The sequence below is a fragment of the Leuresthes tenuis genome, unplaced genomic scaffold (assembly GCF_036924035.1).
Source record: "Leuresthes tenuis unplaced genomic scaffold, fLeuTen1.0.hap1 SCAF_21, whole genome shotgun sequence".
Taxonomy (NCBI): Eukaryota; Metazoa; Chordata; class Actinopteri; order Atheriniformes; family Atherinopsidae; genus Leuresthes; species Leuresthes tenuis.
Window position 1 is genome coordinate 11,141,802 of NW_027325375.1, and position 22,043 is coordinate 11,163,844.

Genomic DNA, 22,043 nt, shown 5'->3' on the forward strand with positions numbered 1-22,043 from the left:
TGATTAAGACATTTCACACTTTACGCACAGGGCTATTAACATTTGCACACAGAGATGAGCACGGGCTTGTTACAAAGATCTTAAGCTGTAGTTTAACCAGCTAAACACAGCAACTAGCTCGACTAGTAATGATGTTGTGAAGACGGGATAGTAAAAGATGAAATTGAAAGTGATTGTGACAGAGACTGCTCAGATAGAGAGTACCAAGGCAAAACAAGCCATTTAGCTGCTAGACTACTAAATAGTGAAACAGTGGTTACCTGTCTTGAGGATGAGGAAGTAGTTAGTCAATACAAAAGACCAAAAGCTGCCCTTTCTGGACTGTGCCGTGCACAATGAAGAGCACAGAAGTCTTAACACTGAGGTTTACAGTGAACCCACACATACTGACCAGTACCTGCTTTTCAACTCACATCATCTACTAGAACACAAAATGGCTGTCATCAGAACGTTACATCACCGGGCGGAGATTGGATCTACCAAGACTGCACCTTAATACTTGGGGTGTGACGAGATCTCATACCACGAGATCTCGCAAGATTAAACTCAACGATATTTCTTGTTGCATTAAAAATCTGTCTCGTGAGATTTATGAGCTATCCAAACTTCTATGTATGACCTGTGGGGGCAGTAATGCACCTTTGCTATGTCTTGCCTGCCAAAACTTAAAGAAGGAGAAGGAAAAGAAAAAGAGGATGAGAAGCAGGAAGCAGTCAGAATGACGTCGGAAAATACGGGTATTACCATCGAAGATGCCCCCGCCACTTTCAAATCGTTTGTTTGGCAGCATTCTGGGTACGCGGCAGAAATGATAAATGGCAGTAGAATGACTGATAAGACACAGACAATATGCAGGCATTGTATGAAAATAATGCCGTACACTGCAGCAATTTAGTTAAAATTTGTGGAAGAAGAAGTTTATTAAAAGCTCATGCTTACATCATGCATGTAAAGAGTTATAATAAAACATTTCAAAATGCATGTGCAACTTGGTTAAATAAAAGTGTGTTGGTCCAGTCATACATTTTGTCATGGTAGTTTTCTTAAAATCTTGTCTTGTCTTGTTCTCGTGAGCTGAGTGTATCATCACACCCCTATTTAATACCCAACAACACCCTCAGAAAGAGACTGGTTCACCAAAACTGAGTGGTGTTGTGTATGTAGTGTATGTAGCAAGGAGTGTGCGGACCTCTATATAGGAGAGACTAAACAACAGCTCCACAAGTGCATGGCACAACATGGGAGAGCTACCTCGTCAGGTCAAGACTCAGCAGTGCACCTACATCTCAAAGAAAAGAGACACTGTTTTGAGGACAGTTATGTACACATTCTGACCAGAGAAGATAGATGGTCTGAGAGAGGAGTCGAGGAAGCCATCTATGTCAAATTAGAAAAAAACATCTTTGAAAAGATGAGGTGGTCTCAGTTATCACCTTCCCAGCACCTACAATACCGCATTGACTGTAACGATCCCCTCTGCTTATAAGCTGATACTCCCCAACATCTATTTCAGAACTGAAGATCCTTTCGGATGAGAGGTGAAACATCTTCAAAATCCAAGAAGAACTCCAGTGGCCTTTATTCAAGCTCTTATGACTGCCGTCATTGGATGGCTGCGAACCTTCAGCAACATGTTGTAACCATGGCAACTAATGCTGTAGAAAGCTACTCAGATGGTCAAGTATCCAGATGGAGTAAGGAGAAAAAAGCATTTGTCTTTCCTTACATACAACTAAAACATGGGCGGTGTGGATCTGCATGACCTTCATGTGACAAGATATAGATCTGCAATAAGGTCAAAGAAGTGGTGGTGGCTAGTCCTGGCTTGGTCGCTTCACAGTGCAGTGGTGAGTAGCAGGATGTTTTTCAGAGATGTTGTTGGCAGTGATTATGACCCCCTGCCCTTTCAGCGTGTTTTGTCCCTGGATCTCCTTAAGAAATATGGAAAACAAGCTCTTTGCCAAGCCAGAAGAAATGCAATTGCAAAACCTCAGGATTCCACTAGAGGTGATGAGAAGTATCACTGGGCTGTCAACACAGGAAAACCAAAGTTACCAAAGATGCAGACGATGCCACAACCACACTGTGTATGGATACGAGAAGTGTGATGTACCACTCCACATTGAGTGCTTCAAGCTTTTTAATGGAGAGTGAAATCTGACCAATAAGAGTTGAGCTGCACTTTTCTCCTGTCTTACATCAATCAGATCTATAGAAACTGGTCCATGAGACTGTAAAATAAGTATTTTGATTTTTGTCACAAATAGTACACTACAGTATGTACTGCCCTTTCACCCTTTGCATTGTTTTTGAGGTACAGCAAATACTTAACTGCACTATTTTTGCTGAATAATACTGTACACTCATCTGTAGGCCAAGTTCAAACATTCTTAGCTGTATGGTTATTAAACACTTTTATAAGACAGGTATCAAGCTTGTTCTAATTATTATGACTATTATGAGCAAATTTTAGAATTATACAGAAACCGGGAAATGTGTCACGACTGAATCTAGATTTGGAGAACATGCTTTTTCCTCAGTGTATTTCTTCATATCTAATTCATGAGGCCTTCATAGACAGGGGCTACATAATCGATTTAGTAAAGAAGAGTGTCCTTGATGAGAGTGGAAACATTCAGTCACGTCATGAACTTTGCCCCAGAACCAGCTATAGTAATAATGGTCTTTATCAGACTATGCTATAACCATTTTGAAAATTGAGTCTAAATTAAGAAAAGATAATAGGGTAAAATGATAAATGTCTAAAGAATAAAAAGGTTATGTGGCTCAAATAAATTACATTTAAAAAATTCACAATATCTACCATCAGTTGCATTTTATCTTGCAGTCTTTGTGTGTCTCAACATTTTCTTTCAAAACTGAGTCCATGTTACATTCATTCAGTCACAACATAAAGTTTTAAGTGTAATATCTTTTTATATTATATCTAAAAAAGTCTTAAGAGATTTGCTTTACTTTTTTATTTTGTATTAGTAAATAAACTGTCAAGCTTTTTTGCAACTATGTGAGCTTTGAGAACAGTCACAAGTGTCAAAATTGTTGACAATCAGCCAACTGAGCCAAGCCCTACAGAGCTGTAATGACCTCATTCTGTGTCTCTGCTCCATCAGCAACACTTGCTGACACTGAAAGGAGGCAGGCTGCAAAGCAGGGATGGCTCTCTCTGCTGGAGACAGAGCTCCTTGCAGGAGCTTCAAATTCTTACAAAAGAGTTAAAGAAAGTCTGTCCCTGTCTATAATAGATTACCATTTGCTCATCTGTTGCACCTCCATGGAGACAGCAGAGTTTCCACTTAATTATTTTTTGTTGTAAATTACAAGGTAAATGTGTCCAATAGACAGTTAGTGGAGTGGTTAACAGTGTCCACACTTTTCTTAACAATTCTGCACAGAAAAATGGTATGGTTTTTAAAAGCTTAAACTTCTTTGTCTTTAGTCAGCAGATTTCTGTAACATCACAGATGTCATTTAATTTCCTTTTACTCTCTCAGATTGCCTCCATTACATAACAAAGCTTGCTGAAACATTTATCAAAATACAGTGATCAACATGACACAGGCAAGACTGAAATTTGATGCCTCACGAGGTGGAGAACACATTAAGATTATACTGTCATTTTTTAACAAAAAGTGCAGAAGCACTGTGTGAAAAGCTAAATCCAGCCTTATTGCTTCTATAGAAATTAAGATGGTAAGTGCTGCTGATCAAATTGACTTAATTCATTGATTGACCTAATCAATTGATCATTGACAGGTGTGAGCACCTCTATAAAAGCTGAAGTTTTGTCAGGTTGTTGGTTGCATTCAGGTGTTGCATGCCAAGCAATGTGCCTGTATCTAGCACAATACTCATAGAGCCTTGCTCTTCCAAGTCAAGACCCAGAGATGTCCTTGTGGGTCAAGTCATCACGGCAATGTGGGGAGAACGGGGGTACCTATGAAGATAACCAACCCGTGACCCTGAAACACAACTCAAAGATTGCAGATGTTTCATATTATCTTGCCGTGGAGGATTTCAACATCCAACTGGGCTCATGTGAAATAGACAAAGGGACTCAAGAACAAGTCATCAGATCAGCTTCTTCTGAGGTTGAAAGAAAGACCCTCAAACCTTGAGTTGGGCGATCTTCAAATTGGCTAATTACATGGCAGTCCTGACTTTAAGTCTGTTTTGCTAGACCCAATTGTGGCAGACTTCATGAGCTATTCCAAAACTCTCTTGTTGTACTTATCTTTAGCTGCTAGAATTGCTCAACAACACATTACCAAGGAACAAGAAAACCACGCTTGCCAGTGCAACAAGAAAGCCAAGGGGGTCTCCCTATGGGTCGGGGACCATGCTCTGCATACCAATAAAGGAGAATGAGGCAAAAAGAAACTGGCAGACAAGTGGGAACCTGTGGTCTATACTGTGATGCCCTAGGTCACGGTAAAGTTGTGCACCGAAACCTCTTGTTGGATGTGAGCTTCAGGATAGACTGGAAAGTCATTATGGGACAGCTCATCAGATACTGGCTGCATCAGTTTCTGTGGGAGGTCAGATCGACAGTCTGGAGGGTGAGACTTCTCAAGCATGGTCATCCTTGTGGGTCCTATCTGAATCAAGCCATGCCATTTATGGGGATTCTGTGCCAGAGGAGCTTATTTCTCAGATCTTGGATGTGCGCAGCACTCATTGTGACAAGTTGGGTGTGATGGACCTTACTCACAGGTTGATGGTGTTCCTACTCAGGGTGCCTCTCCTTTCAACTCTTACAAGACACAGATCGATAAATTCCCTGTTACAGCCAGTTGTTCCAGAGACTCTGCAGTTCCCAGTCCTATTCACTATATCCAAGCATGTTTAGTGCGACTATGAACTGAGTTAGCTTGGGATCTTAATCCGACTGCGAAGAACCCGATCCGGTCCAATTTTTTTGTCAGATTAAGGTGTATACGTGAACTTAATAACTCGTCTTCTTGTAATTTAGCCATTAATTTGATTCTTTACAGTGCTATGTAATCCCACTGAGTGATGCCAGCGTGTCCGGTAGAATAGTCTTGTGAGCATCCAGACATAGGTGTTGGAATGCTGCAGGTGAATCAGGGTCTTGTGAAGTACTAACGAGACAGCATCCTCTGTAGAACAGTTCTCCCTGTAGGCAAACTACAGGCTGTCCAGACTGGCAGGGATGGCATCCTTTATGTGCTTTAGAAGAATCCTCTTGAAGCAGTTCAGGATGACTGGGGTCAGGGCGATAGGGCGGTAATCATTGAGACAGGTGATGGCTGATTTCTTGGGCACAGGCACAATGGTGGAGGACTTGAGGCAGACAGGGACCATGGACAGCTGCAGGGACTGCTTGAAAATGTCCAGAAAAACCTTTGCCAGTTGGTCAGCACATGATTTCAGGGTCCGGCCTGACATCTTATCTGATCTTGCGGCCCTGTTGGTGTTGATCTTCCTCTGGTTAAAACCCACTTGGTGCAGGTGCAGTACAAGTGGCTGATGCTGTACCTCTGGCTGAGGAAGATGTACACTCTCTCTGCCGCTCGGGGAGTCAAAGCATGCAAACAAGCTGTTTAAGGTGTCAGGTAGAGTGGGGTCACGACTGACCTGCTGGTCCTAATGCCTTTCCACATGTTACGTGGATTGTTGTTGTTAAAGTGCTCCTCAATGCACTGTTTGTACCGGAACTTTGCCAGCTGGATGCCCTTTTTTAGTTATTTCCGGCCCCTGCTATAAGCCAGCCTGTCTCCAGATCGGTAGGCAGCGTCTTGGGCTTTAAGCAGGGCCCTCACCGTTATCTATCCATGGCTTCTCATTGGGAAACACTGTGATCGTGGGTAGGACAGCATCAGTGCAGAAGCTAATATAGGACCGCACATATGATGTGTATTCCTCAAGATCAGCACCATCTTTGAACACTCCCCAGTCAGTGTGCTAAAAGGAGTCCTGCAATGCTGAAGAAGCCTCCTCAGTCCAAACCTGTATGGTTCTGGTGGTGGGTTTGGTCCTGCAGATCAGAGGTCTGTAGGCAGGGATCAGCTCCACAGAGATGTGATCTTACATGCCGAAGTAAGGATCTGCTGTAGCCTTGTATGCCCCTGGAATATTGCAATAAGCGTGGTCTAGTATGTTATAGTCTCTGGTCGGAGAGTTGATGAATTTGTGGAGCACAGCTTTTAATTCCACATTAACTCCCCAGCCAAGATCACAGCAGCCTCTTGATTCGTGTTCATGTTGCCGCTTATCAGGCAGTACAGCTCCTCCAGCGCTAACTTAGCATTAGCTTGCAACACTAGTAGGTCGCTACTAGTTCACTAGTTTCGCTAACAGCGCTGAGTTCTCTAACCAGCTTGAACAATCTGCTCTTCACTGCCAGGTATTCCAAATCGGGGGAGCAGAATGTTACAATTGTGTTTGTCGCTGTACACCACAAGTTATGAAAGTACAGCGCCAAACCTCCGCCTTTGGTCTTGCCTGAAGCTGCAGTCCTGTCTGACTGGAACAGAGAGTGCCCCGCTAGCTCCACTACTGCATCTAGTATGTTGTTATCCAGCCAGGTCTCAGTGAAGATCACACACAGCTCTCCGTCCTACGTGAGACGATCCTCAGTTGAATCTTGTCCAGTTAGTTGGCGAGTGACCTGGCGTTTTTGTTTCCGGTGTTCCGTCCGTCTCCTGGGCCACAGTGGGGCGATGGTGAAAGCCCCTGTGGTTTGCTGCAGCTCAGGTTGTATGAAATCCAGATTTGGGGGAGCATAAAGGTTGTTTTCCCCCAACTTCAGCAGCACAGCCTTTCCGTACTTAGGGCTTCAAGTTGCTGCAAAGTGAAAACAATCACTCACAAAAACACGAATAAAAACGTAAATAGCAGAGAGCCTTGAGCCACTGCGTGCACACGTGCTGCCATCTTGAAACAAGATTATATCAATGTTTTATTAACTTTTAAGTAAGTTGGAGACCATTCCTGCTTCTTTATGATGTTTGTTATAGAAAGCTTTTAACTGACTTGTTTGTACTTGAGCTGATGGTTGAGGGAGACCTGTGTCCAGACCTGTGTCAAGATTTACCCAAACTTACCTGAAGTTGAAGTGAATCACACTTGTGGCATGATTTTGATCAAATTCAGGGGGTGAATGTAACTGGTGTTGCAGAACACAGCTTATGAATTAATCCAAATCATTATTAATTTATTTGTATTTACAGAGGCTTTTATTTTGAAGTTATATCTCTTGCCTGTGTGTTTGAGTCTGTGTGTGAAAACATTTCCTCATGACAGCGCGCTTCGCTCAGAACTGTTCACACCATGTTTGGAGAAAACCAACCAACACAAGCGCAAACATTTCATACCAACTGTCAAGTACAGTGGTGCAGGGCTGATGATTTTTTTTGTTGTTGTTGTTGTTGTTTTTGCAGCCACAGGACCTGGACACCTTGCAGTTTTTGACTTGACCATGAGCTTATCTGTATCAAAATGTCTTTTCAAGGCCATTCTTCTTTTTTTTTTTACACAAGATAGCCTGCCTAATGTCGTTGATGGAAAGCTACATTGCATAAATAAAAGGGGATTTTTAAATGGCAATTTCATCTTATATTCAAAACCTTTCCATAGTTTTTTTCAAAAAGGCCAAGTTATCTGTTGTTACCGTCGATGTAAATTGAGTTATCACCAGAGTATGTCGAGTCTTAAATATCACTTTCTAGCTAAACACAAAGCTGACGCAAACATCCCCATTTCTTTTTGCCAAAGGCAGCCGACTCTGAGTAGTTTGCAACAGAGACGCCTGGACAGCTCTACCTGCAGCAAGGTTAGACACAGTAACAATGTAATTTCTTGACAATTGTGAATGTTACACATGTTAAAGAATGTTACATTCAGGTCAGTATGCCCTTTTGCATTTTTTGGGCTTAAGTTTGACATGATGAGCTTTCAGCATTTTTTATCGTTTTGAGAAGAAGAATGAGCTGAAGAATGTTCTGGACAGTATTTATCAAGACAATTTGTTTCGGATTGTTACACGGATAAATATAATATGCATAATTTTCTACACCTATGTAGATATGACTATTAAAACAATCATTTTAAGGTGCATTATGAACATATATTAATATTGAGATTTGCCAACAGTGATGTTGATGATCAGGAAGACATTTTGTCCACTTAGCAGGCCCAGCAATGTTGCTAGCCTAGCATTAGTTTGGTAACATGGAAAACACAATAAAGCTCTTGAAGCCCAGAATGTTAAAATCTTTTTACATGCTTCCGATAGAAATGTGGCTCTGTGTCTACTGAGAAGCTCCTCTTTAGCTAAGTTAAAGCCTTGGCAGCACAATTAACACTGTGTGAGATTTTGTACTTGTTAAATGAGCTGTAAATTGTAGCAGCCACCTCTTTAGTGGCTACCTGAATCTGTTGTACAAAATGAAATTGCTTCTTTGTGAATTTAAGTGATTAAATCCAGCGAAAACGCATCCTGATGCAATAGCAAGAGTAAACTTTTTTTTAATGCTTTACTGAAACAGACACAAAACTTCCAAATACACTTCCAAAACTGTTGCAGAACATACCTAAAACAACCTGAAATCCTCTTAATACCTGTTTTTACTTGACAGATCAGCAACGTCCACTAACTCAGCCCCATACTATCACAAATGCTAGTTTTTAACGTGTCTTGATTACCAGCTAGATATTCTCTCTGCTGTCCAAACTGAAGGTCACACTGTTAAATATTTCCAAAACCTATTTAAAATTCTGATTTGATAGAATACAAGACATTTAGTTTTTTCTTGAATACATGGTGAAGTTTCAGCCTATTAATTTATGATGAAACGCATACTTGCTTACTGAAAAAGAAAAGGTAAGGTCAATATTTGACAGTAAAAGTAGAGAATTCAACTTCTCAAATTGCTTTTAATTCATGGTACTAGTATCTTTTAATGCTGAGAAAATAAAAGTTTTATCGGACAGCTTGAAGTTTTTGAAAAAGCTTTGTTTATAAGTAGTGTTCTGCAGTATATTCCTGTGGAACCAACCCTAAACATTTGGTTTAATTGTTGTTGCTGATTAATGCATATAGTTGCAATATAATAATTCATTCAATCTGGATAAGAGCAGTTTGCAAGACAAACCAGAAATAAGTTTGAGAAACATTCTAGTCTGAAAAACAATAAAGTGAAAGCCTTGCTGTCTATAGTTTTTGCTGCACAATCAACTAGATGTTTTTGAGCTCTGACAAGTAATTTAAAAGCAATTTCCATATTTTGTTTTCTGTCAAGTGAAAATCAGCTGTTGAAGCAGAGTACAGCACCATTTACACTGCCAACCAGTGGACACAAAGCCTTCAACATGCTTATTTACATAAAATTGGAGAAAATTGTATAATAAACCAAACATTGTGCTTTAAAAATGTTCTTCCACCATCATAAATTTCCATGAAGTCATGCCCCAGTTCCATACAGCCAAGCGTTCACCCCTTAACACGACATTACAACACTACTGGTTGTAATATTATGTAAGGTTCTACTGACCCATGAGAATCAGTACAAGCTTACATTTCTCTCATGGATGTGACACATAACAGAGCCCTGACCCATATCCACCAATCACATACAAACCCATAAAAGCTTCATGTGAACCCATGCACCTGTGACTCATACAAGATCTCATTTACAAAATGAACTACCACTTAGGACAAAACAACAGCATAGAGAAGTACCCGATTAGAATATTTTTAAAATGTTCAACAGAATCACTTTGCAGGAGGGCTGCTTTACAGTCACACTGGAACAACATTCATTGAGCATGCCCATCATGCCAATATACATAAATATTTACATACATATAGCAATCTAGCAAAACATCCACTTCCTCATCCCCTGGGCAAGCATGGCAATGGTGGTTTTAAGTATTTCATGCTCTCATGGTACCAGGTTTGGATTAATTAGCATTAGTGACAACTGGAATCTGAGACTTTGTTCTTTTGGTTTGAATTTGGCTCCACAGTGGGACATTGTCTTTCCTTACAGGATTTTTGAATAACAAGAACTCATGAACCTTCAGTTAAACAGCAAAACAAACTACCAAGACCAAAGAAAAAAAAATTGACAGTTTTCCATCCTTCCATTTTCTATATCTGCTTAATCAAATTCAGGGTTGGCGGGGTGGCTGAAGCCTATCGCAGCTGGAATTGGGCGAAAAGCAGGGTGCAACCAGTATGGGTTGTCAGTCCATCCCAGGACTTTTACAATAATTTGTAACAGATTTTTTTTTGTTTAGCTTCTAAACAAACACCAACCTATTGTTGGTTGGTGTTTAATATAAGATGTATAGATTTTAACAGTTTTGAAGATTTTTATAACGCACAGCTGTGCGAAAAAGGTCTTTATATTTGAGAACTTAACTTTTGTCAAAGGTTGCAAGGTGGTGTGATGGTTAACACTGTCACCTCAGAGGAAGAGGGTTCCTGCTTCAAATCCAGTCCTGTGATGGACTGGTGAGACTGGTTCACAGTGTTGCCTGCCTCTCGCCCAATTGTGGATGAAGCAGGTATAGAAAAATGGATGGATGGCTAAACTACTCAGTCTCTTAAATTTTTAGGAATTATCACTTAAGTGTCCTTTCAGCTCTAAATTCCGTGTTCCCAAGATAATAATGTTCAATTTGAGTGACGCAATCAGGGAGATATTAATTCAACTGTTTACTTTACAGAGCTCATAATTTTCAATGTTCAGGTAGACTGCATGCATTAAACTAGGGTCTTTCTACTGTTTTACCAACCTCACTTGCAAACATGAAGACATGAAGACAAATCTATAATATATGTAATATATAGTTTGTACAATAATTACAACTAGTAGGTAGGATGCTTTCTTGTGCTATATGTACAGAGTGTAGGACCTCCAACAGCGACCTGTTTGTTTACTCTTAATGATTGTTTATATGTATGTTTGCATGTGTTTCACATAAACTGGAACTAAATCTCACCTTAATTAGAAGTAATTTTCATCCTCATTTTGGGTAATCACACTTTGGAATCAAGGGAAGACAACATCAATGTGGAGCCAAAGGCAGACTTACAGTAACTTATTAGCTGATCCTCTAAGACCAGGGGACCAGGAAATTATCAGTGCTGCAATATAGCACAACACAATCTTCTGTGATACTGACAAATGTTTACATTTTGTGCTTTGGTTCTATTCCAGTTGTCCATAAACTTATTTCAATTAAAAGTAAAAAGATAGAATATTTTAAGGAGTTTTTCCTCTTCAGAAACACACATTGGTAAGTATCACAGTTGACTGTTTTGCATTATATCAGAGAATCACTTGCTATGTGATCCCATACAGAGCAAAAACAAGTTCCCATCCCCACTGCAAATAGCCTTCAATTGGTCATTGACAGTTTTTATAATATTGTCAATATAGTAATGATAAATTTAGAAATGATAGACTTACTCATGTGACATTTAGTTGAAACTACAAAGACAAGCAATGTTCAAGTTGGTTAATTGTTCTGTTACATTTGTTAATGGGTTCCCAACTAGAATCCCAACTTATAACCAGATCCCAGTTGTCATGACTTTATTTCTAATAGCTAAAATAAAAAAATATTTTTATTCAGTAAAATATAATAGTAATAATTAACTTAACTGGCTGCAGCTAAGTCTCAACATATTTGGTTTTAGACTGTTGGGTTATTAACCACCACCAACCCTAGAGCCCCGAGGGGAGGGGGAGGAGCATGCAGGGGGAAGGGAGGGTGACATCAGGGTCTTCTTGTCGTTCACTTGTCCTGTCAGAGAGAAGCAGTGTGTCTTTAAGGGGTTGTAATGATTTCCTGTTTTGGAATAAAACACATGCACAGTTGTTACACTTTGCACCACTGAGAGAAAATACAAGAAAGAGTGTGGACAAAAACACAGTTTCTATTTCTCACCATGGACAGATTTGTTGCTGCTATCAGACTCTAATATTTTGTATGAAACAGTACAATGTCTCAACTTTATTTAAATTGTAGTTCGATATGCAATATAGTGTTAATTCAATAAATTTTAAGTAGCTTGGTTTTCTTCAATCGGGATTACATAAAAAAAATAATTAACTGAGATTCTTGTCAAAGTTTGGTTTTAATCAGGCTGACACGATACATCCAGATTTCTTATTGGGCACTTTTGTATTTGTAATAATGAATTATAATTACAAAATGGGTGTTGGCTAAATTCAAATATAAGAAATTTGGAACCACACTGATTAACTCTGATGTAATAAATATGTCACTTGTATATTTTTGTGTAATTTGAAAAGTGATTTCGTTAATAATTTCATTTTCAAGACTTCAGTACAAACGAGTATTAAAAAAAAACAAAAACAAAAGGTACATGAAGTCTGTAACAGTTCAGTATGGCGGCAACAACTGAAAAAAAACAACACTTCTGACAAGGAGATGCAAAATATTTTCATTCATTTTGGCAAAAACAAGATCCAAATCACATCTTCTGAGAATGCGCACTGCTCTCTCACTTTAGACCATTAAAGTATAATACTCATAACAGAGACAACTTAGAGATTTGACTCAAGGGTGTGGAAAAGGTACCGTGTGTTGATATGAAATAGCTTCTGAAGAATTATGATGGGAAAAATTAAATGGTCTGCAAGAGTGGATTGTTACCACAAGGTGGCATCAAAGGCCAGTCTTTAAAGGCCAGTCAGAAAGCTGTGTGATCATGAATCTAGGAACTCTACACTGATGATACAATTATTTTTACATTTATATTTACAGTATTTAAAGCTTTTTTTTTTAAAATAGCACAAGAGTTGTTGATTAATTTGATATTTAAAAAAAGTCAAGATTAAGACAAGTAACCGTCTCGTTTGTCTCTGTGGTGGGCCGATGATGGAGTGGCGTCCTGTCCAAGGAAGGATCCATTAGCTGTGTTAAGCATGAATAGAAAATGGATGGATTTGTGGACAGATGGAAGACAAGTAACCTATTTGATAGTTTATACAGATAGTTTAAAGAAAGTTGTGTAAAAAAATTAATAGAAAGGTTTTATTTGCATGTTCATCAGTTTCTCTAAAGAAGATAATTTTGTCCATCTATAACTGTCCAGCAGAATCACTTGCAAATTAATATAAACTAATTTTTTCTGTTGCTGCACTTGCAATGCAAAAGTTTCTTGATATAAATAGGAACAGTGTGGAGTATAATTTCAGGATTTCCTCTCTTCTTCTCATTTCTGTCATGAAACCTATTTGAATGTGGATCTAAAAGAAATAAATCTATACTAAATATAAACAATTTCTAAAAGATAGATTTTCATGTCACTGTAACGCAAGAAACCTCCCTTCCATACTACCACCACACATCTCTGGGTTCTACAAAGCTGAGGTCACATACAAAGCTGAATCGAATCGAAAGCTAAATCCTATGCCATGGAATAACACAGGAATGGAATTGAAGTATGTATTATTAAGTAAGTAAGTAGTCTGATGCCACAACACTGTGAACTGTGTGAGAGAATGTTCCAAGACTTCTAGCTTGTACCTTTCTCTGTGGGAAGTTATAATTTATGTAAGTATAGCTGAATTTACTGCAGATGTATTGGGTATTGAGATGGGTATTTGGCTGTATAGCTAAACTCGAAAAGAGGAAATTTTGGAGCATGTACAGAACACCTTGGTCCAATTGGGTCTAACTCAGTGTATCCATGCAAGATTAAATGATACATCAAATCAGCTGGGTATGTTAGTTCGCAGAGTGTTGAGAAACTCAATTACGTTTTTTGTTAGCACAACATCTTAAAAGTAGTGTTTTCATTTGACGTAATTAGTTTCTTTTTTAGTGTCATATGAATGTGTTTAATGACCAATAAATCCAAACTTCTCACATACAACTTCAGTGCAGAATGTCTGCTGTGTCATTATATCAAACATTTATTGAAGAGCCCCAAACAAAATCATACATCAGTTGTAGTAAACCAGTCATGCTGGTTTCTGCTGCAAATATTTTACTCTGCCATATGTTGAACAATTTTCTTTTTATTTGGTCATCACCTTTAAACTCTCCCTCTCCTCTCCTGTTTATACCTGTTTGATTATTTCTCCAGTTCTCTCAATGACAATGGTTTTAGCTTCTTTGACAGGCGAAGTGACCTGGTAGTCGTCACTGAGCAGACCAAGGATGGGGTATTGGTTCCTGTACCTACAAACACACAAAGACATATTGAGTGTTACATTTTGGCTATCTTTTTGTGAAACAATTGTAAGTTATTTATGATATTCATTTATATTTTATATCTGATATTTATATCAGCTTCCACTGCCAGGCCTCCAGAACCTAGCCACACTCCACCTCTGCGGCACATTGCACCACCAGGCCTCCTGAACACAGCTGCACTTCCACATCTGCGGCAGCTACCACTACCTGGCCTCCTCAATCCAGCTGCACCTCCACCTCCACCTCTGCAGCAACTCCCACCACTAGCCCTCCTCTGTCCAGCTGCACTCCCACCCTCATCTCTATGATTGATAGCAGCATCACTCCTGTCGCCATCTCTCCACTATAACCTCTTTGTCTAACTATAGAGGAGGTTGCAGCTGAGCTTAGGAGACTTCAGTCAGAAAGGGCTGCAGGCCCAGGTGGAGTCTGTCCAAGGCTTCTGAGGGACTGTGCTAGCAGTTGACCAGCCTTCAGATTGAAAAAGTCTTGGTGCTGTGAAAAACTTCGTGTCTCATACCAGTGCCCAAATTAGGGCAACCGGTGGAGCTGAATGACTACAGATCGGTGGCTTTGATATCTCATATCATGAAGACCTTGGAGAGATTGCAGGTTGCTGAGGATTTTGAGTCCCTCCAGTTTGCCTACCAGAAAAACATGCTGCATCGGGCATATGCTTATCTGGATGTGCCTGGTTCATATGTGAGAATCATGTTCTTTGACTTCTCCAGTCTCCTTCAACACCATATGGCCTCCCATACTGAAAGACAAGCTTCTAGGTATGGGTGTGGCCCCCTCCTTGACATCGTGGATTATTGACTATCTGACTGCCAGACCACACTATGTCAGGATGGGGAGATGTTTCTGGAACACTGGAATGCAGTATTGGGGCTCAGCAGGGTGCCGTTTTGGCTACTTTTCTTTTCACCCTGTACACATCAGACTTCAGATACAACTCTGAGTCCTACCACATACAGAAGTATTCTGATGATACGGCTGTTGTGGCATGTGTGCATGGTGGACAGGAGAAGGAGTACAGGGTCCTTGTGGAGTCCTTCAATGGCTGGACCAAAAATAACTGTTTGCTCCTGAACCCTACCAAGGCCAAAGAACTGGTGTTGGACTTCAGGAGATCTAGAACTCCATACCAGTCAGTTTGCATTGATAGAGGGGAGATAGAGATTGTTCAGACCTGCATATACCTGGGGGTGTTGCTGGATAATAAACTGGAGTGGTCTGCCAACACAGAAGCAGTGTACAGGAGGGGCCAGAGCCGTCTCTTCTTCCTGAGACGACTCAGGTCCTTCAGTGTCTGCAGTGACATGATATGCATGTTTTAGCACACTATCATTGAGAGTGCACTGTTCTATGCTGTTGTCTGTTGGGGGAGTTGCACTACAGACAAAACTGTAGGCGCCTGGACAAACTAGTGAAAAAGGCTGGTTTTATGTTAGGCAGAAGGCTTCCTCTCAGTGCTGTGGTGGAGCAACAGATGAGCAGGAAATTATATTTCTGTTTTGGAGAATAATAAACATCCTCTCCACAGCATCCTGGCAGGACAAAGGAGCAGCTGCAGTGAGAGGCTCCTCTCTCTGCGTTGCAGGACTGAAATATTCAGGAGGTCCTTTGTCCCCACAACCATAAGGCTTTTTAACACTGACTACTGACACATTCTTCTCAAATTTCTGTTCAGTAATTTATTATTATTATTGTTGTTGTCTAATATACAATCATTGTTAATATTTGAATTTCCCCCACTGAGGGATGAATAAAGTATTTTTCTATTCTATTCTTCTATTCTAAAGCGTCTAATAATGAGGAATCAAGTTAGCTGTTTTCACCCTCACCCAACCTCTGCAGCCAGAAGGAACACAGCCAGCCTGACTAATCAGCCAAGATTGAAAGAGGCACTACCAACTTTGTCCTCCAACTCTGAGAGTGGAAAGAAGACTCCAAATTACTGGCAACTTTCAAAGCTGTGAACTTAATAGATGATGAGAACTCCAGCTTTCAGCATCTATTGAAGATCTTGGAGTGGCAGTATCAACTTCCATCAATTAATCTCTGTAGTGCTGTGTGACAGTAAGACATGGAGTAGTACCTCTTTGTGATGATGGTTTTGGTGAAGTTCTTGGAGCTGTCGTTCCTTTCCTGCATCAGCCTTCTGATCTCCTGAGGACAATGTGAGCTCAAAGTTCAGGTAAATAATATTTGATTTAGGCAAGATTATTGTTTGTCTCATCTTATGTTATTCACTTTTTGGCATTTAAGAATATTGGCCTCTTCTGTTTAATGTTTCCATCGAGTACTTTGCTATAAAAAGCCTTTTGGTTTTTTTCCCTCCTCCTCTTTTCACTTCAACAATTTTACATTTTTGATACTCTATCCTTAAAAAAATAATTCTTTCCGCATTCACTCTAAATCAGGCATATGTTTAGATGAGAAACTCATTGGTATGTGATGGCAGCACCCTGAGGTCGCAACCATTTCTCAGAGTACAGTATAATGCATATATGTGTTAGATAGATAACTGAGTCAGATTTTGTTGGGAAAAAGTTCAAGTTCAAGATGTCTTCTTGAAGCTCAATGTTAATCTTAAATACAACGTCGAGCTGAAAAGATCACACTCTAAGGACAGATGATTATTTGTGGTTAAACACTAGAGTGCAATAAGATTATATAGATGCTGCAGACCTCCTCCTTTTGTGTGATGGTGTTCTGTCGTTGCTCCAACATAGCAAGCAGCTCAGAGATCTTCAGCTGGAGACTCTTCTCTGAGGACGACTTTGTGGTCGTGACCTCTGTCTGGATTGTAGTTATCTGGGACTGAATGCAGTTCAGCAAAAGATGAAGGACAAACAAACAAGCAAAAAGAGATTACATTAAACTATGTCAGTTACAGATTAACAATATTTTCCTAAATAAACTTTCTTTTTTGCAGCAGATGCAGATTGAATATAAACCTAATTGGCCTTGTTTTGTGGACAGAATCCCTGTTAGAGATTCTGTGCAGGTGTGGGTCATCTCAAACAATACTATTGTGTTAAACTATTACACCTTCATCAGAGTGTTGGCTTTTGTTAAGGTGAGCTTTTCAAATAGCTTTAAAGCTTAACGACTCCTGAGGAGGGCAAAATAACATGTATGCTACACCCCTTCGTAGAATCGCCACCTTAACATGGTGGAGAGATTTGAGTATCCCTATGATCCTGGGAGCTGCATTCTCGGGGGCGTTAGCCTCTGGTAGGGTCTCCCATTGCAAATTGGTCCCAGGGGAGGGGTCACACTAAGAGCAACTCAAAGATCTCGATGGAGTGGCACCAGAGGAAATTACCTTGCCCAGAGAAGGGAAACCGTGGGAAGTTCCCTGAAGCCAGGCCTGGGGGGGGCTTGGTCGGGCTTAGCCTGAAGAAGAATCAGAAAGCCACCTCCACGTGGAGAAATCTGAAGTCGGTTGCAATGTGAGCTAGGCGGCAGATGAAGGCGGGGGCCTGGGATGTGTCAATCCCCGGCATATCAAACTGGCTCTAGTGACATGAAATGTCACCTCACTGGCAGGGATAAAGCCTAAGCTGCTTTGTGAGGTGGAATGGTACCAATCAGAATCTTTTTATTTGCCAAATGTACAACGTACACAGGAATTTGACCTGGTGTAACAGTGCCACAGAACATTAAATAAAAGTCAACTTAGCAGAAACAAGTAAAACAGAAGTTGTGCCTTTGAAAAAAGCCTGGTGGTTAGCACCGTCACCTCACAGTGAGAGGGTTCCAGATTCAATCCCCGCCTGGGGCCTTTCTGTGTGGAGTTTGCATGTTCTCCCCGTGTATGTGTGGGTTCTCTCTGGGTACTCCGGCTTCCTCCCACCGTCCAAAAACATGCATGTCAGGTTAATTGGTGACTCTAAATTGTCCGTAGGAGTGAGTGTGAGCGTGCATGGATGTTTGTCTCGTTTGTCTCTATGTGGCCCTGTGATGGACTAGTGGGTGTACCCCGCCTTTCACCTGATGATAGGCTCCTACTCCTACCGGATTGACGATATAGAAAATGGATGACGTGTGATATGTACAGAATGAGATGACCACAATGAGATGACCGGAAATATATACAGGATGGCAGGAATAAATATTGTAGACAAGAAGTGGATATTTACGTGGATGTGTATACAGAGATTGGGGTGACTGGGATGGTTTATTTGGGAGAGTGATGGTCTGGTGGTTTTGGTCTTAATGGACCTGAACCTGCAGCCTGATAAGAGGGTTGTAAACAGGGAGTGAGTTGAGTATGATGGGTCCCCCACTATCCTTCTAGCTTTCTGCCTGGATCTGCTATTGTGCAGAACACACATGGGCTCCTGTTTAATGCCCGTTAGATGACTTGCTGTTGTACAATACGCTCCAGTCTGTTCTTGGATGCAGGGTACCACACAGTGATGGAGGAGGTGAGGACACTTTTGATGATGGCTCTGTAGAATTGTGTGCGAACCTTAAGACGTAAGACGTTCATCTTACGAAGCAGCCTGAGGAAGAACATACTCTCCAGCTGAGCTCGAGAACAGTGTATAGAGAGCCTCGTGGAATTGGTTTCCATAGCTGAGCCGCTTCATCCAAGCCATACATCACCAAGTGCAATGCAAAGCGTCCGATGCAGTGGTGTAAAGCACGCCAACACTGGACTCCAGAGCAGTGGAGACGCATTCTCTGGAGTGATGAATCACACTTCTCCATCTGGCAATCTGATGAACGAGTCTGGGTTTGGTGGTTGCCAGGAGAACGGTACTTGTCTGTAATTTCAAATCTTGTAATTTCATACTCCCAACTTTGTGGAAAAAGTCTGGGCCCTTTCCTGTTCCAACATGACTGCGCACCAGCGCACAAAGCAAGGGCCATAAAGACATAGATGAGCGAATTTGGTGTGGAAGGACTTGACTGGTCTGCACAGAGTCCTGACCTCAACCCAATAGAACACCTTTGGGAAGAATTAGAGGAGAGACAGGCCTTCTCGTCCAATATCAGTGTCTGACCTCACAAGTACGCTTCTGGAAGAATAGTCAAAAATTCCCATAAACACACTCCTAAACCATGTGTAAAGCATGACCAGTTGAAGCTGTTATAGCTGCAAAGAGCGGGTTGACGTCATATTAAACCCTATGGATTAAGAATGGGATGTCACTTAAGTTCATATGTGTGTAAAGGCAGATGGGCGAATACTTTTGGCAATATAGTGTACTTTGCAGTGATAGAAATGTCTTTTCAAAATCCTAGTCTCTTCAAAGACCCAGTGACTCATTTATGTTTTATGCCATTTTATCCCTCCATCTTTACATGCTGATTCTGTTGGTGAGTCTTACCCTCAGCCTCTGTATCTCCTGGTCTTTTTCTTGTTTCATGGTATTGAGCTGCTCATTATACTGACGTGACAACTCCTCCGTTTTTATTTGCAGGGTGGTGCTGCTGCTTTGGCCAGACAGCTAAAGGACAGATGAGCAAACAAGAAGTGGATTCAGTACAACAGTGAATTGTCACATTTCCCTAACCCAGTTTTGTTGATATGTTTTATGAAGATAAAATACTTGTAATTAATTGGTCTTCCAGCAATTGTCAGATACCTGATGACGTTTTATGTTTTATGTTTTAAGTGACCTCCTCACAAGATATTTTAAGCACTGACAAACAGACCGCTATTTCCACAAGGATATATTTTGGAAGGTGAGACTTTGTGTACCTTCTGTCGAAGCATCTCATTCTCCTTCTCCAGCGCTCTCATCCTTCCCTCCAACTCCTTGATCTTGAACTCGCGCTTCGAATCAGTGTTTCGGCCACTCATCAGCTGGCTCTCCAGGGAACGCTGAGTGGCAGTGGCTTCCTTCAGAGACATCTGTAACAGACACACACACACAGCTGCTCTCTTAACTAATGACATTTATGACGGTTATGGCAATTTAAAAATGATATTTAGCAAAGTAATAATCTGAGTTTTAAGAAGAAAAAAAAATGAATGAAATCATTTTTAGTCAAACTTGCGAGAAAAAGCTATTACTTCATTTTGAAAGTTTGGATTAACCACACCATAATAAAGAAGCAAGCCACCTGAAAATAAAAGGCAAGCAGAAGAAGACTACCATCCAGAGAGTGATGAAGAAGAACAAATTGAAGGAATCAGTGGTTGTAGATACTGTTTTGTAACTGTAGTTTATATATAACGCTGTCAGATGCTGTTGTGTACAGTGGTAATTAGAGGTGATGATAAACCAAAAGTATGGAAACTACTCCAAAACTTACATCTCATACACAACTGTATTGGCAGAGGCAACACACGTATAATTTTATGAGATACATATAAAACAGATGTGTCCATTCAGGTTTATTTTGTTCAACTGAACCTGCAACAGACACTAGAGCTGACTGTGGCTGCAAGGCATCATGCTCAATTGAAATATTTTACACAAAAATGTGTGTGCGCACACGCACACTCACACTTAGTACCTGGAGCTGTTTGTTGTTCTCTCTGACGGCCTCCAGGAGGCAGTCGTACTGTCTAGCCTGGTCTGCTTTGAAACTCAGATCTCTCTCCAGAGACTCCTTCTCACCCTCCAGACGCTGTGAACACAGACACACACATACATCATGCTGTTACTGTGGTAGCCTCCTAACTTCTCTGTCACATTTACATTTTATCTTAGACTTTGGATTAGTTGTGAAAGTCATTATGTTGTAGGGGTAGGACGTTATTTGCTCTTGTGTCTTGTCTTTTGTTGGATAAAGAAACACCACACACATTACTATCTGTACTGTAGTGTGTGTTTGAAATGCTAATCATTTGTGTTAAGGAATTCAATATAGTAAAAGTGACGCCAACACACCTCTTCGACACAGGCTTTAAAAAGCTGCGATTATCTGGCCTGAGGCTTGAAAGCATAAAAGAGACTCACAAACCTGTAAAAAATCTCATATATTGTGCATGACGGCTATGAGGACATACTGTTCTCATACATGCTGCAAGAAATGTCTAGTTTTTTTTGTTGTTGTTTTTTTTTTTTTATGGAACATGAAAAATGATGCTGATGATGCTCCCACACATACTTATTTTATTTAGTTGTATCTAGTTAGTTTTGATAAAACAACAAAGTAAACATGGCTCAGTTAGTTGAGATGTAAGATATGCACTGATTTTTCAAGAACTTTAAATGTGCCTTAAGCTGTAGCCTGTCACTGTTGTGCATGAATTAACAATCTTCAGGGCAAAACCTTAAAAAACAGTCTGAATGCCGATAACACAGTTTGTTGAAAATAAATAGTTTCTTTTTCCTCTTTCTTGAAGTGGGTTTGTGTGAAGTCCTTATAAGTCAGTGTGTTACCTCCAGTTGATAGCGATCAGAGAAGCCATCTAACTGTTGCTTAGACCAGCATATGGGTGAATTTTAGTCATTTGCTTCAACTCAAAGTTTAAAATGCTCATAGGCCCTACACCAACCGAGTCCACGTGATTGTCTAATACAAAAGTTATACTGTGTAAAAATCCACAGAATAGCACTCACTTGCAGCACAATTCATTTTTTTTGTTTTAGAAGGTGAAAATGGGCTCATCTGGTGGTTCCACTGCAATAGCCAAACTGATAGGCTATTCCTGATAGGCTATTCCTGATAGTTCCTAGGGAGTTCACTAGGGATCGACCGGATATCGGCCGGGCAGATTATAGGCACCGATTTTCAGCATTCTGGCGCATATCGGCATCAGCCTTTTTTTTTATCCAACGGGCGATAAGAGATCAATTTCAAACCGGGTTATTTTGCCTCTCTGTCTGTTGTCTCTACTCTGTGTCCAG

At 40.5% G+C, this 22,043-nt stretch overlaps 1 protein-coding gene across 2 annotated transcripts in view; it reads right to left on the reverse strand.

The window, feature by feature from the left end:
* Positions 1 to 7,209: 7,209 nt before the first annotated feature.
* pof1b (POF1B actin binding protein) overlaps positions 7,210 to 22,043 on the reverse strand; it is a 42,733-nt gene continuing 27,899 nt past the window's right edge. Inside the window, exons 7-13 of one of the 2 annotated variants that reach the window (XM_072374896.1) lie at positions 20,704 to 20,817; positions 19,943 to 20,095; positions 19,569 to 19,688; positions 16,915 to 17,046; positions 16,322 to 16,392; positions 14,091 to 14,205; positions 7,210 to 11,796 (exon numbers count right to left, since the gene is read on the reverse strand). In XM_072374896.1, coding sequence (XP_072230997.1) covers positions 11,788 to 11,796; positions 14,091 to 14,205; positions 16,322 to 16,392; positions 16,915 to 17,046; positions 19,569 to 19,688; positions 19,943 to 20,095; positions 20,704 to 20,817 — 714 coding nt within the window. In that variant the 3' untranslated portion in view covers positions 7,210 to 11,787. Of the gene's footprint in view, positions 11,842 to 14,090; positions 14,206 to 16,321; positions 16,393 to 16,914; positions 17,047 to 19,568; positions 19,689 to 19,942; positions 20,096 to 20,703; positions 20,818 to 22,043 lie in introns of both variants that reach the window. The other variant, XM_072374895.1, reaches the window with a different exon arrangement.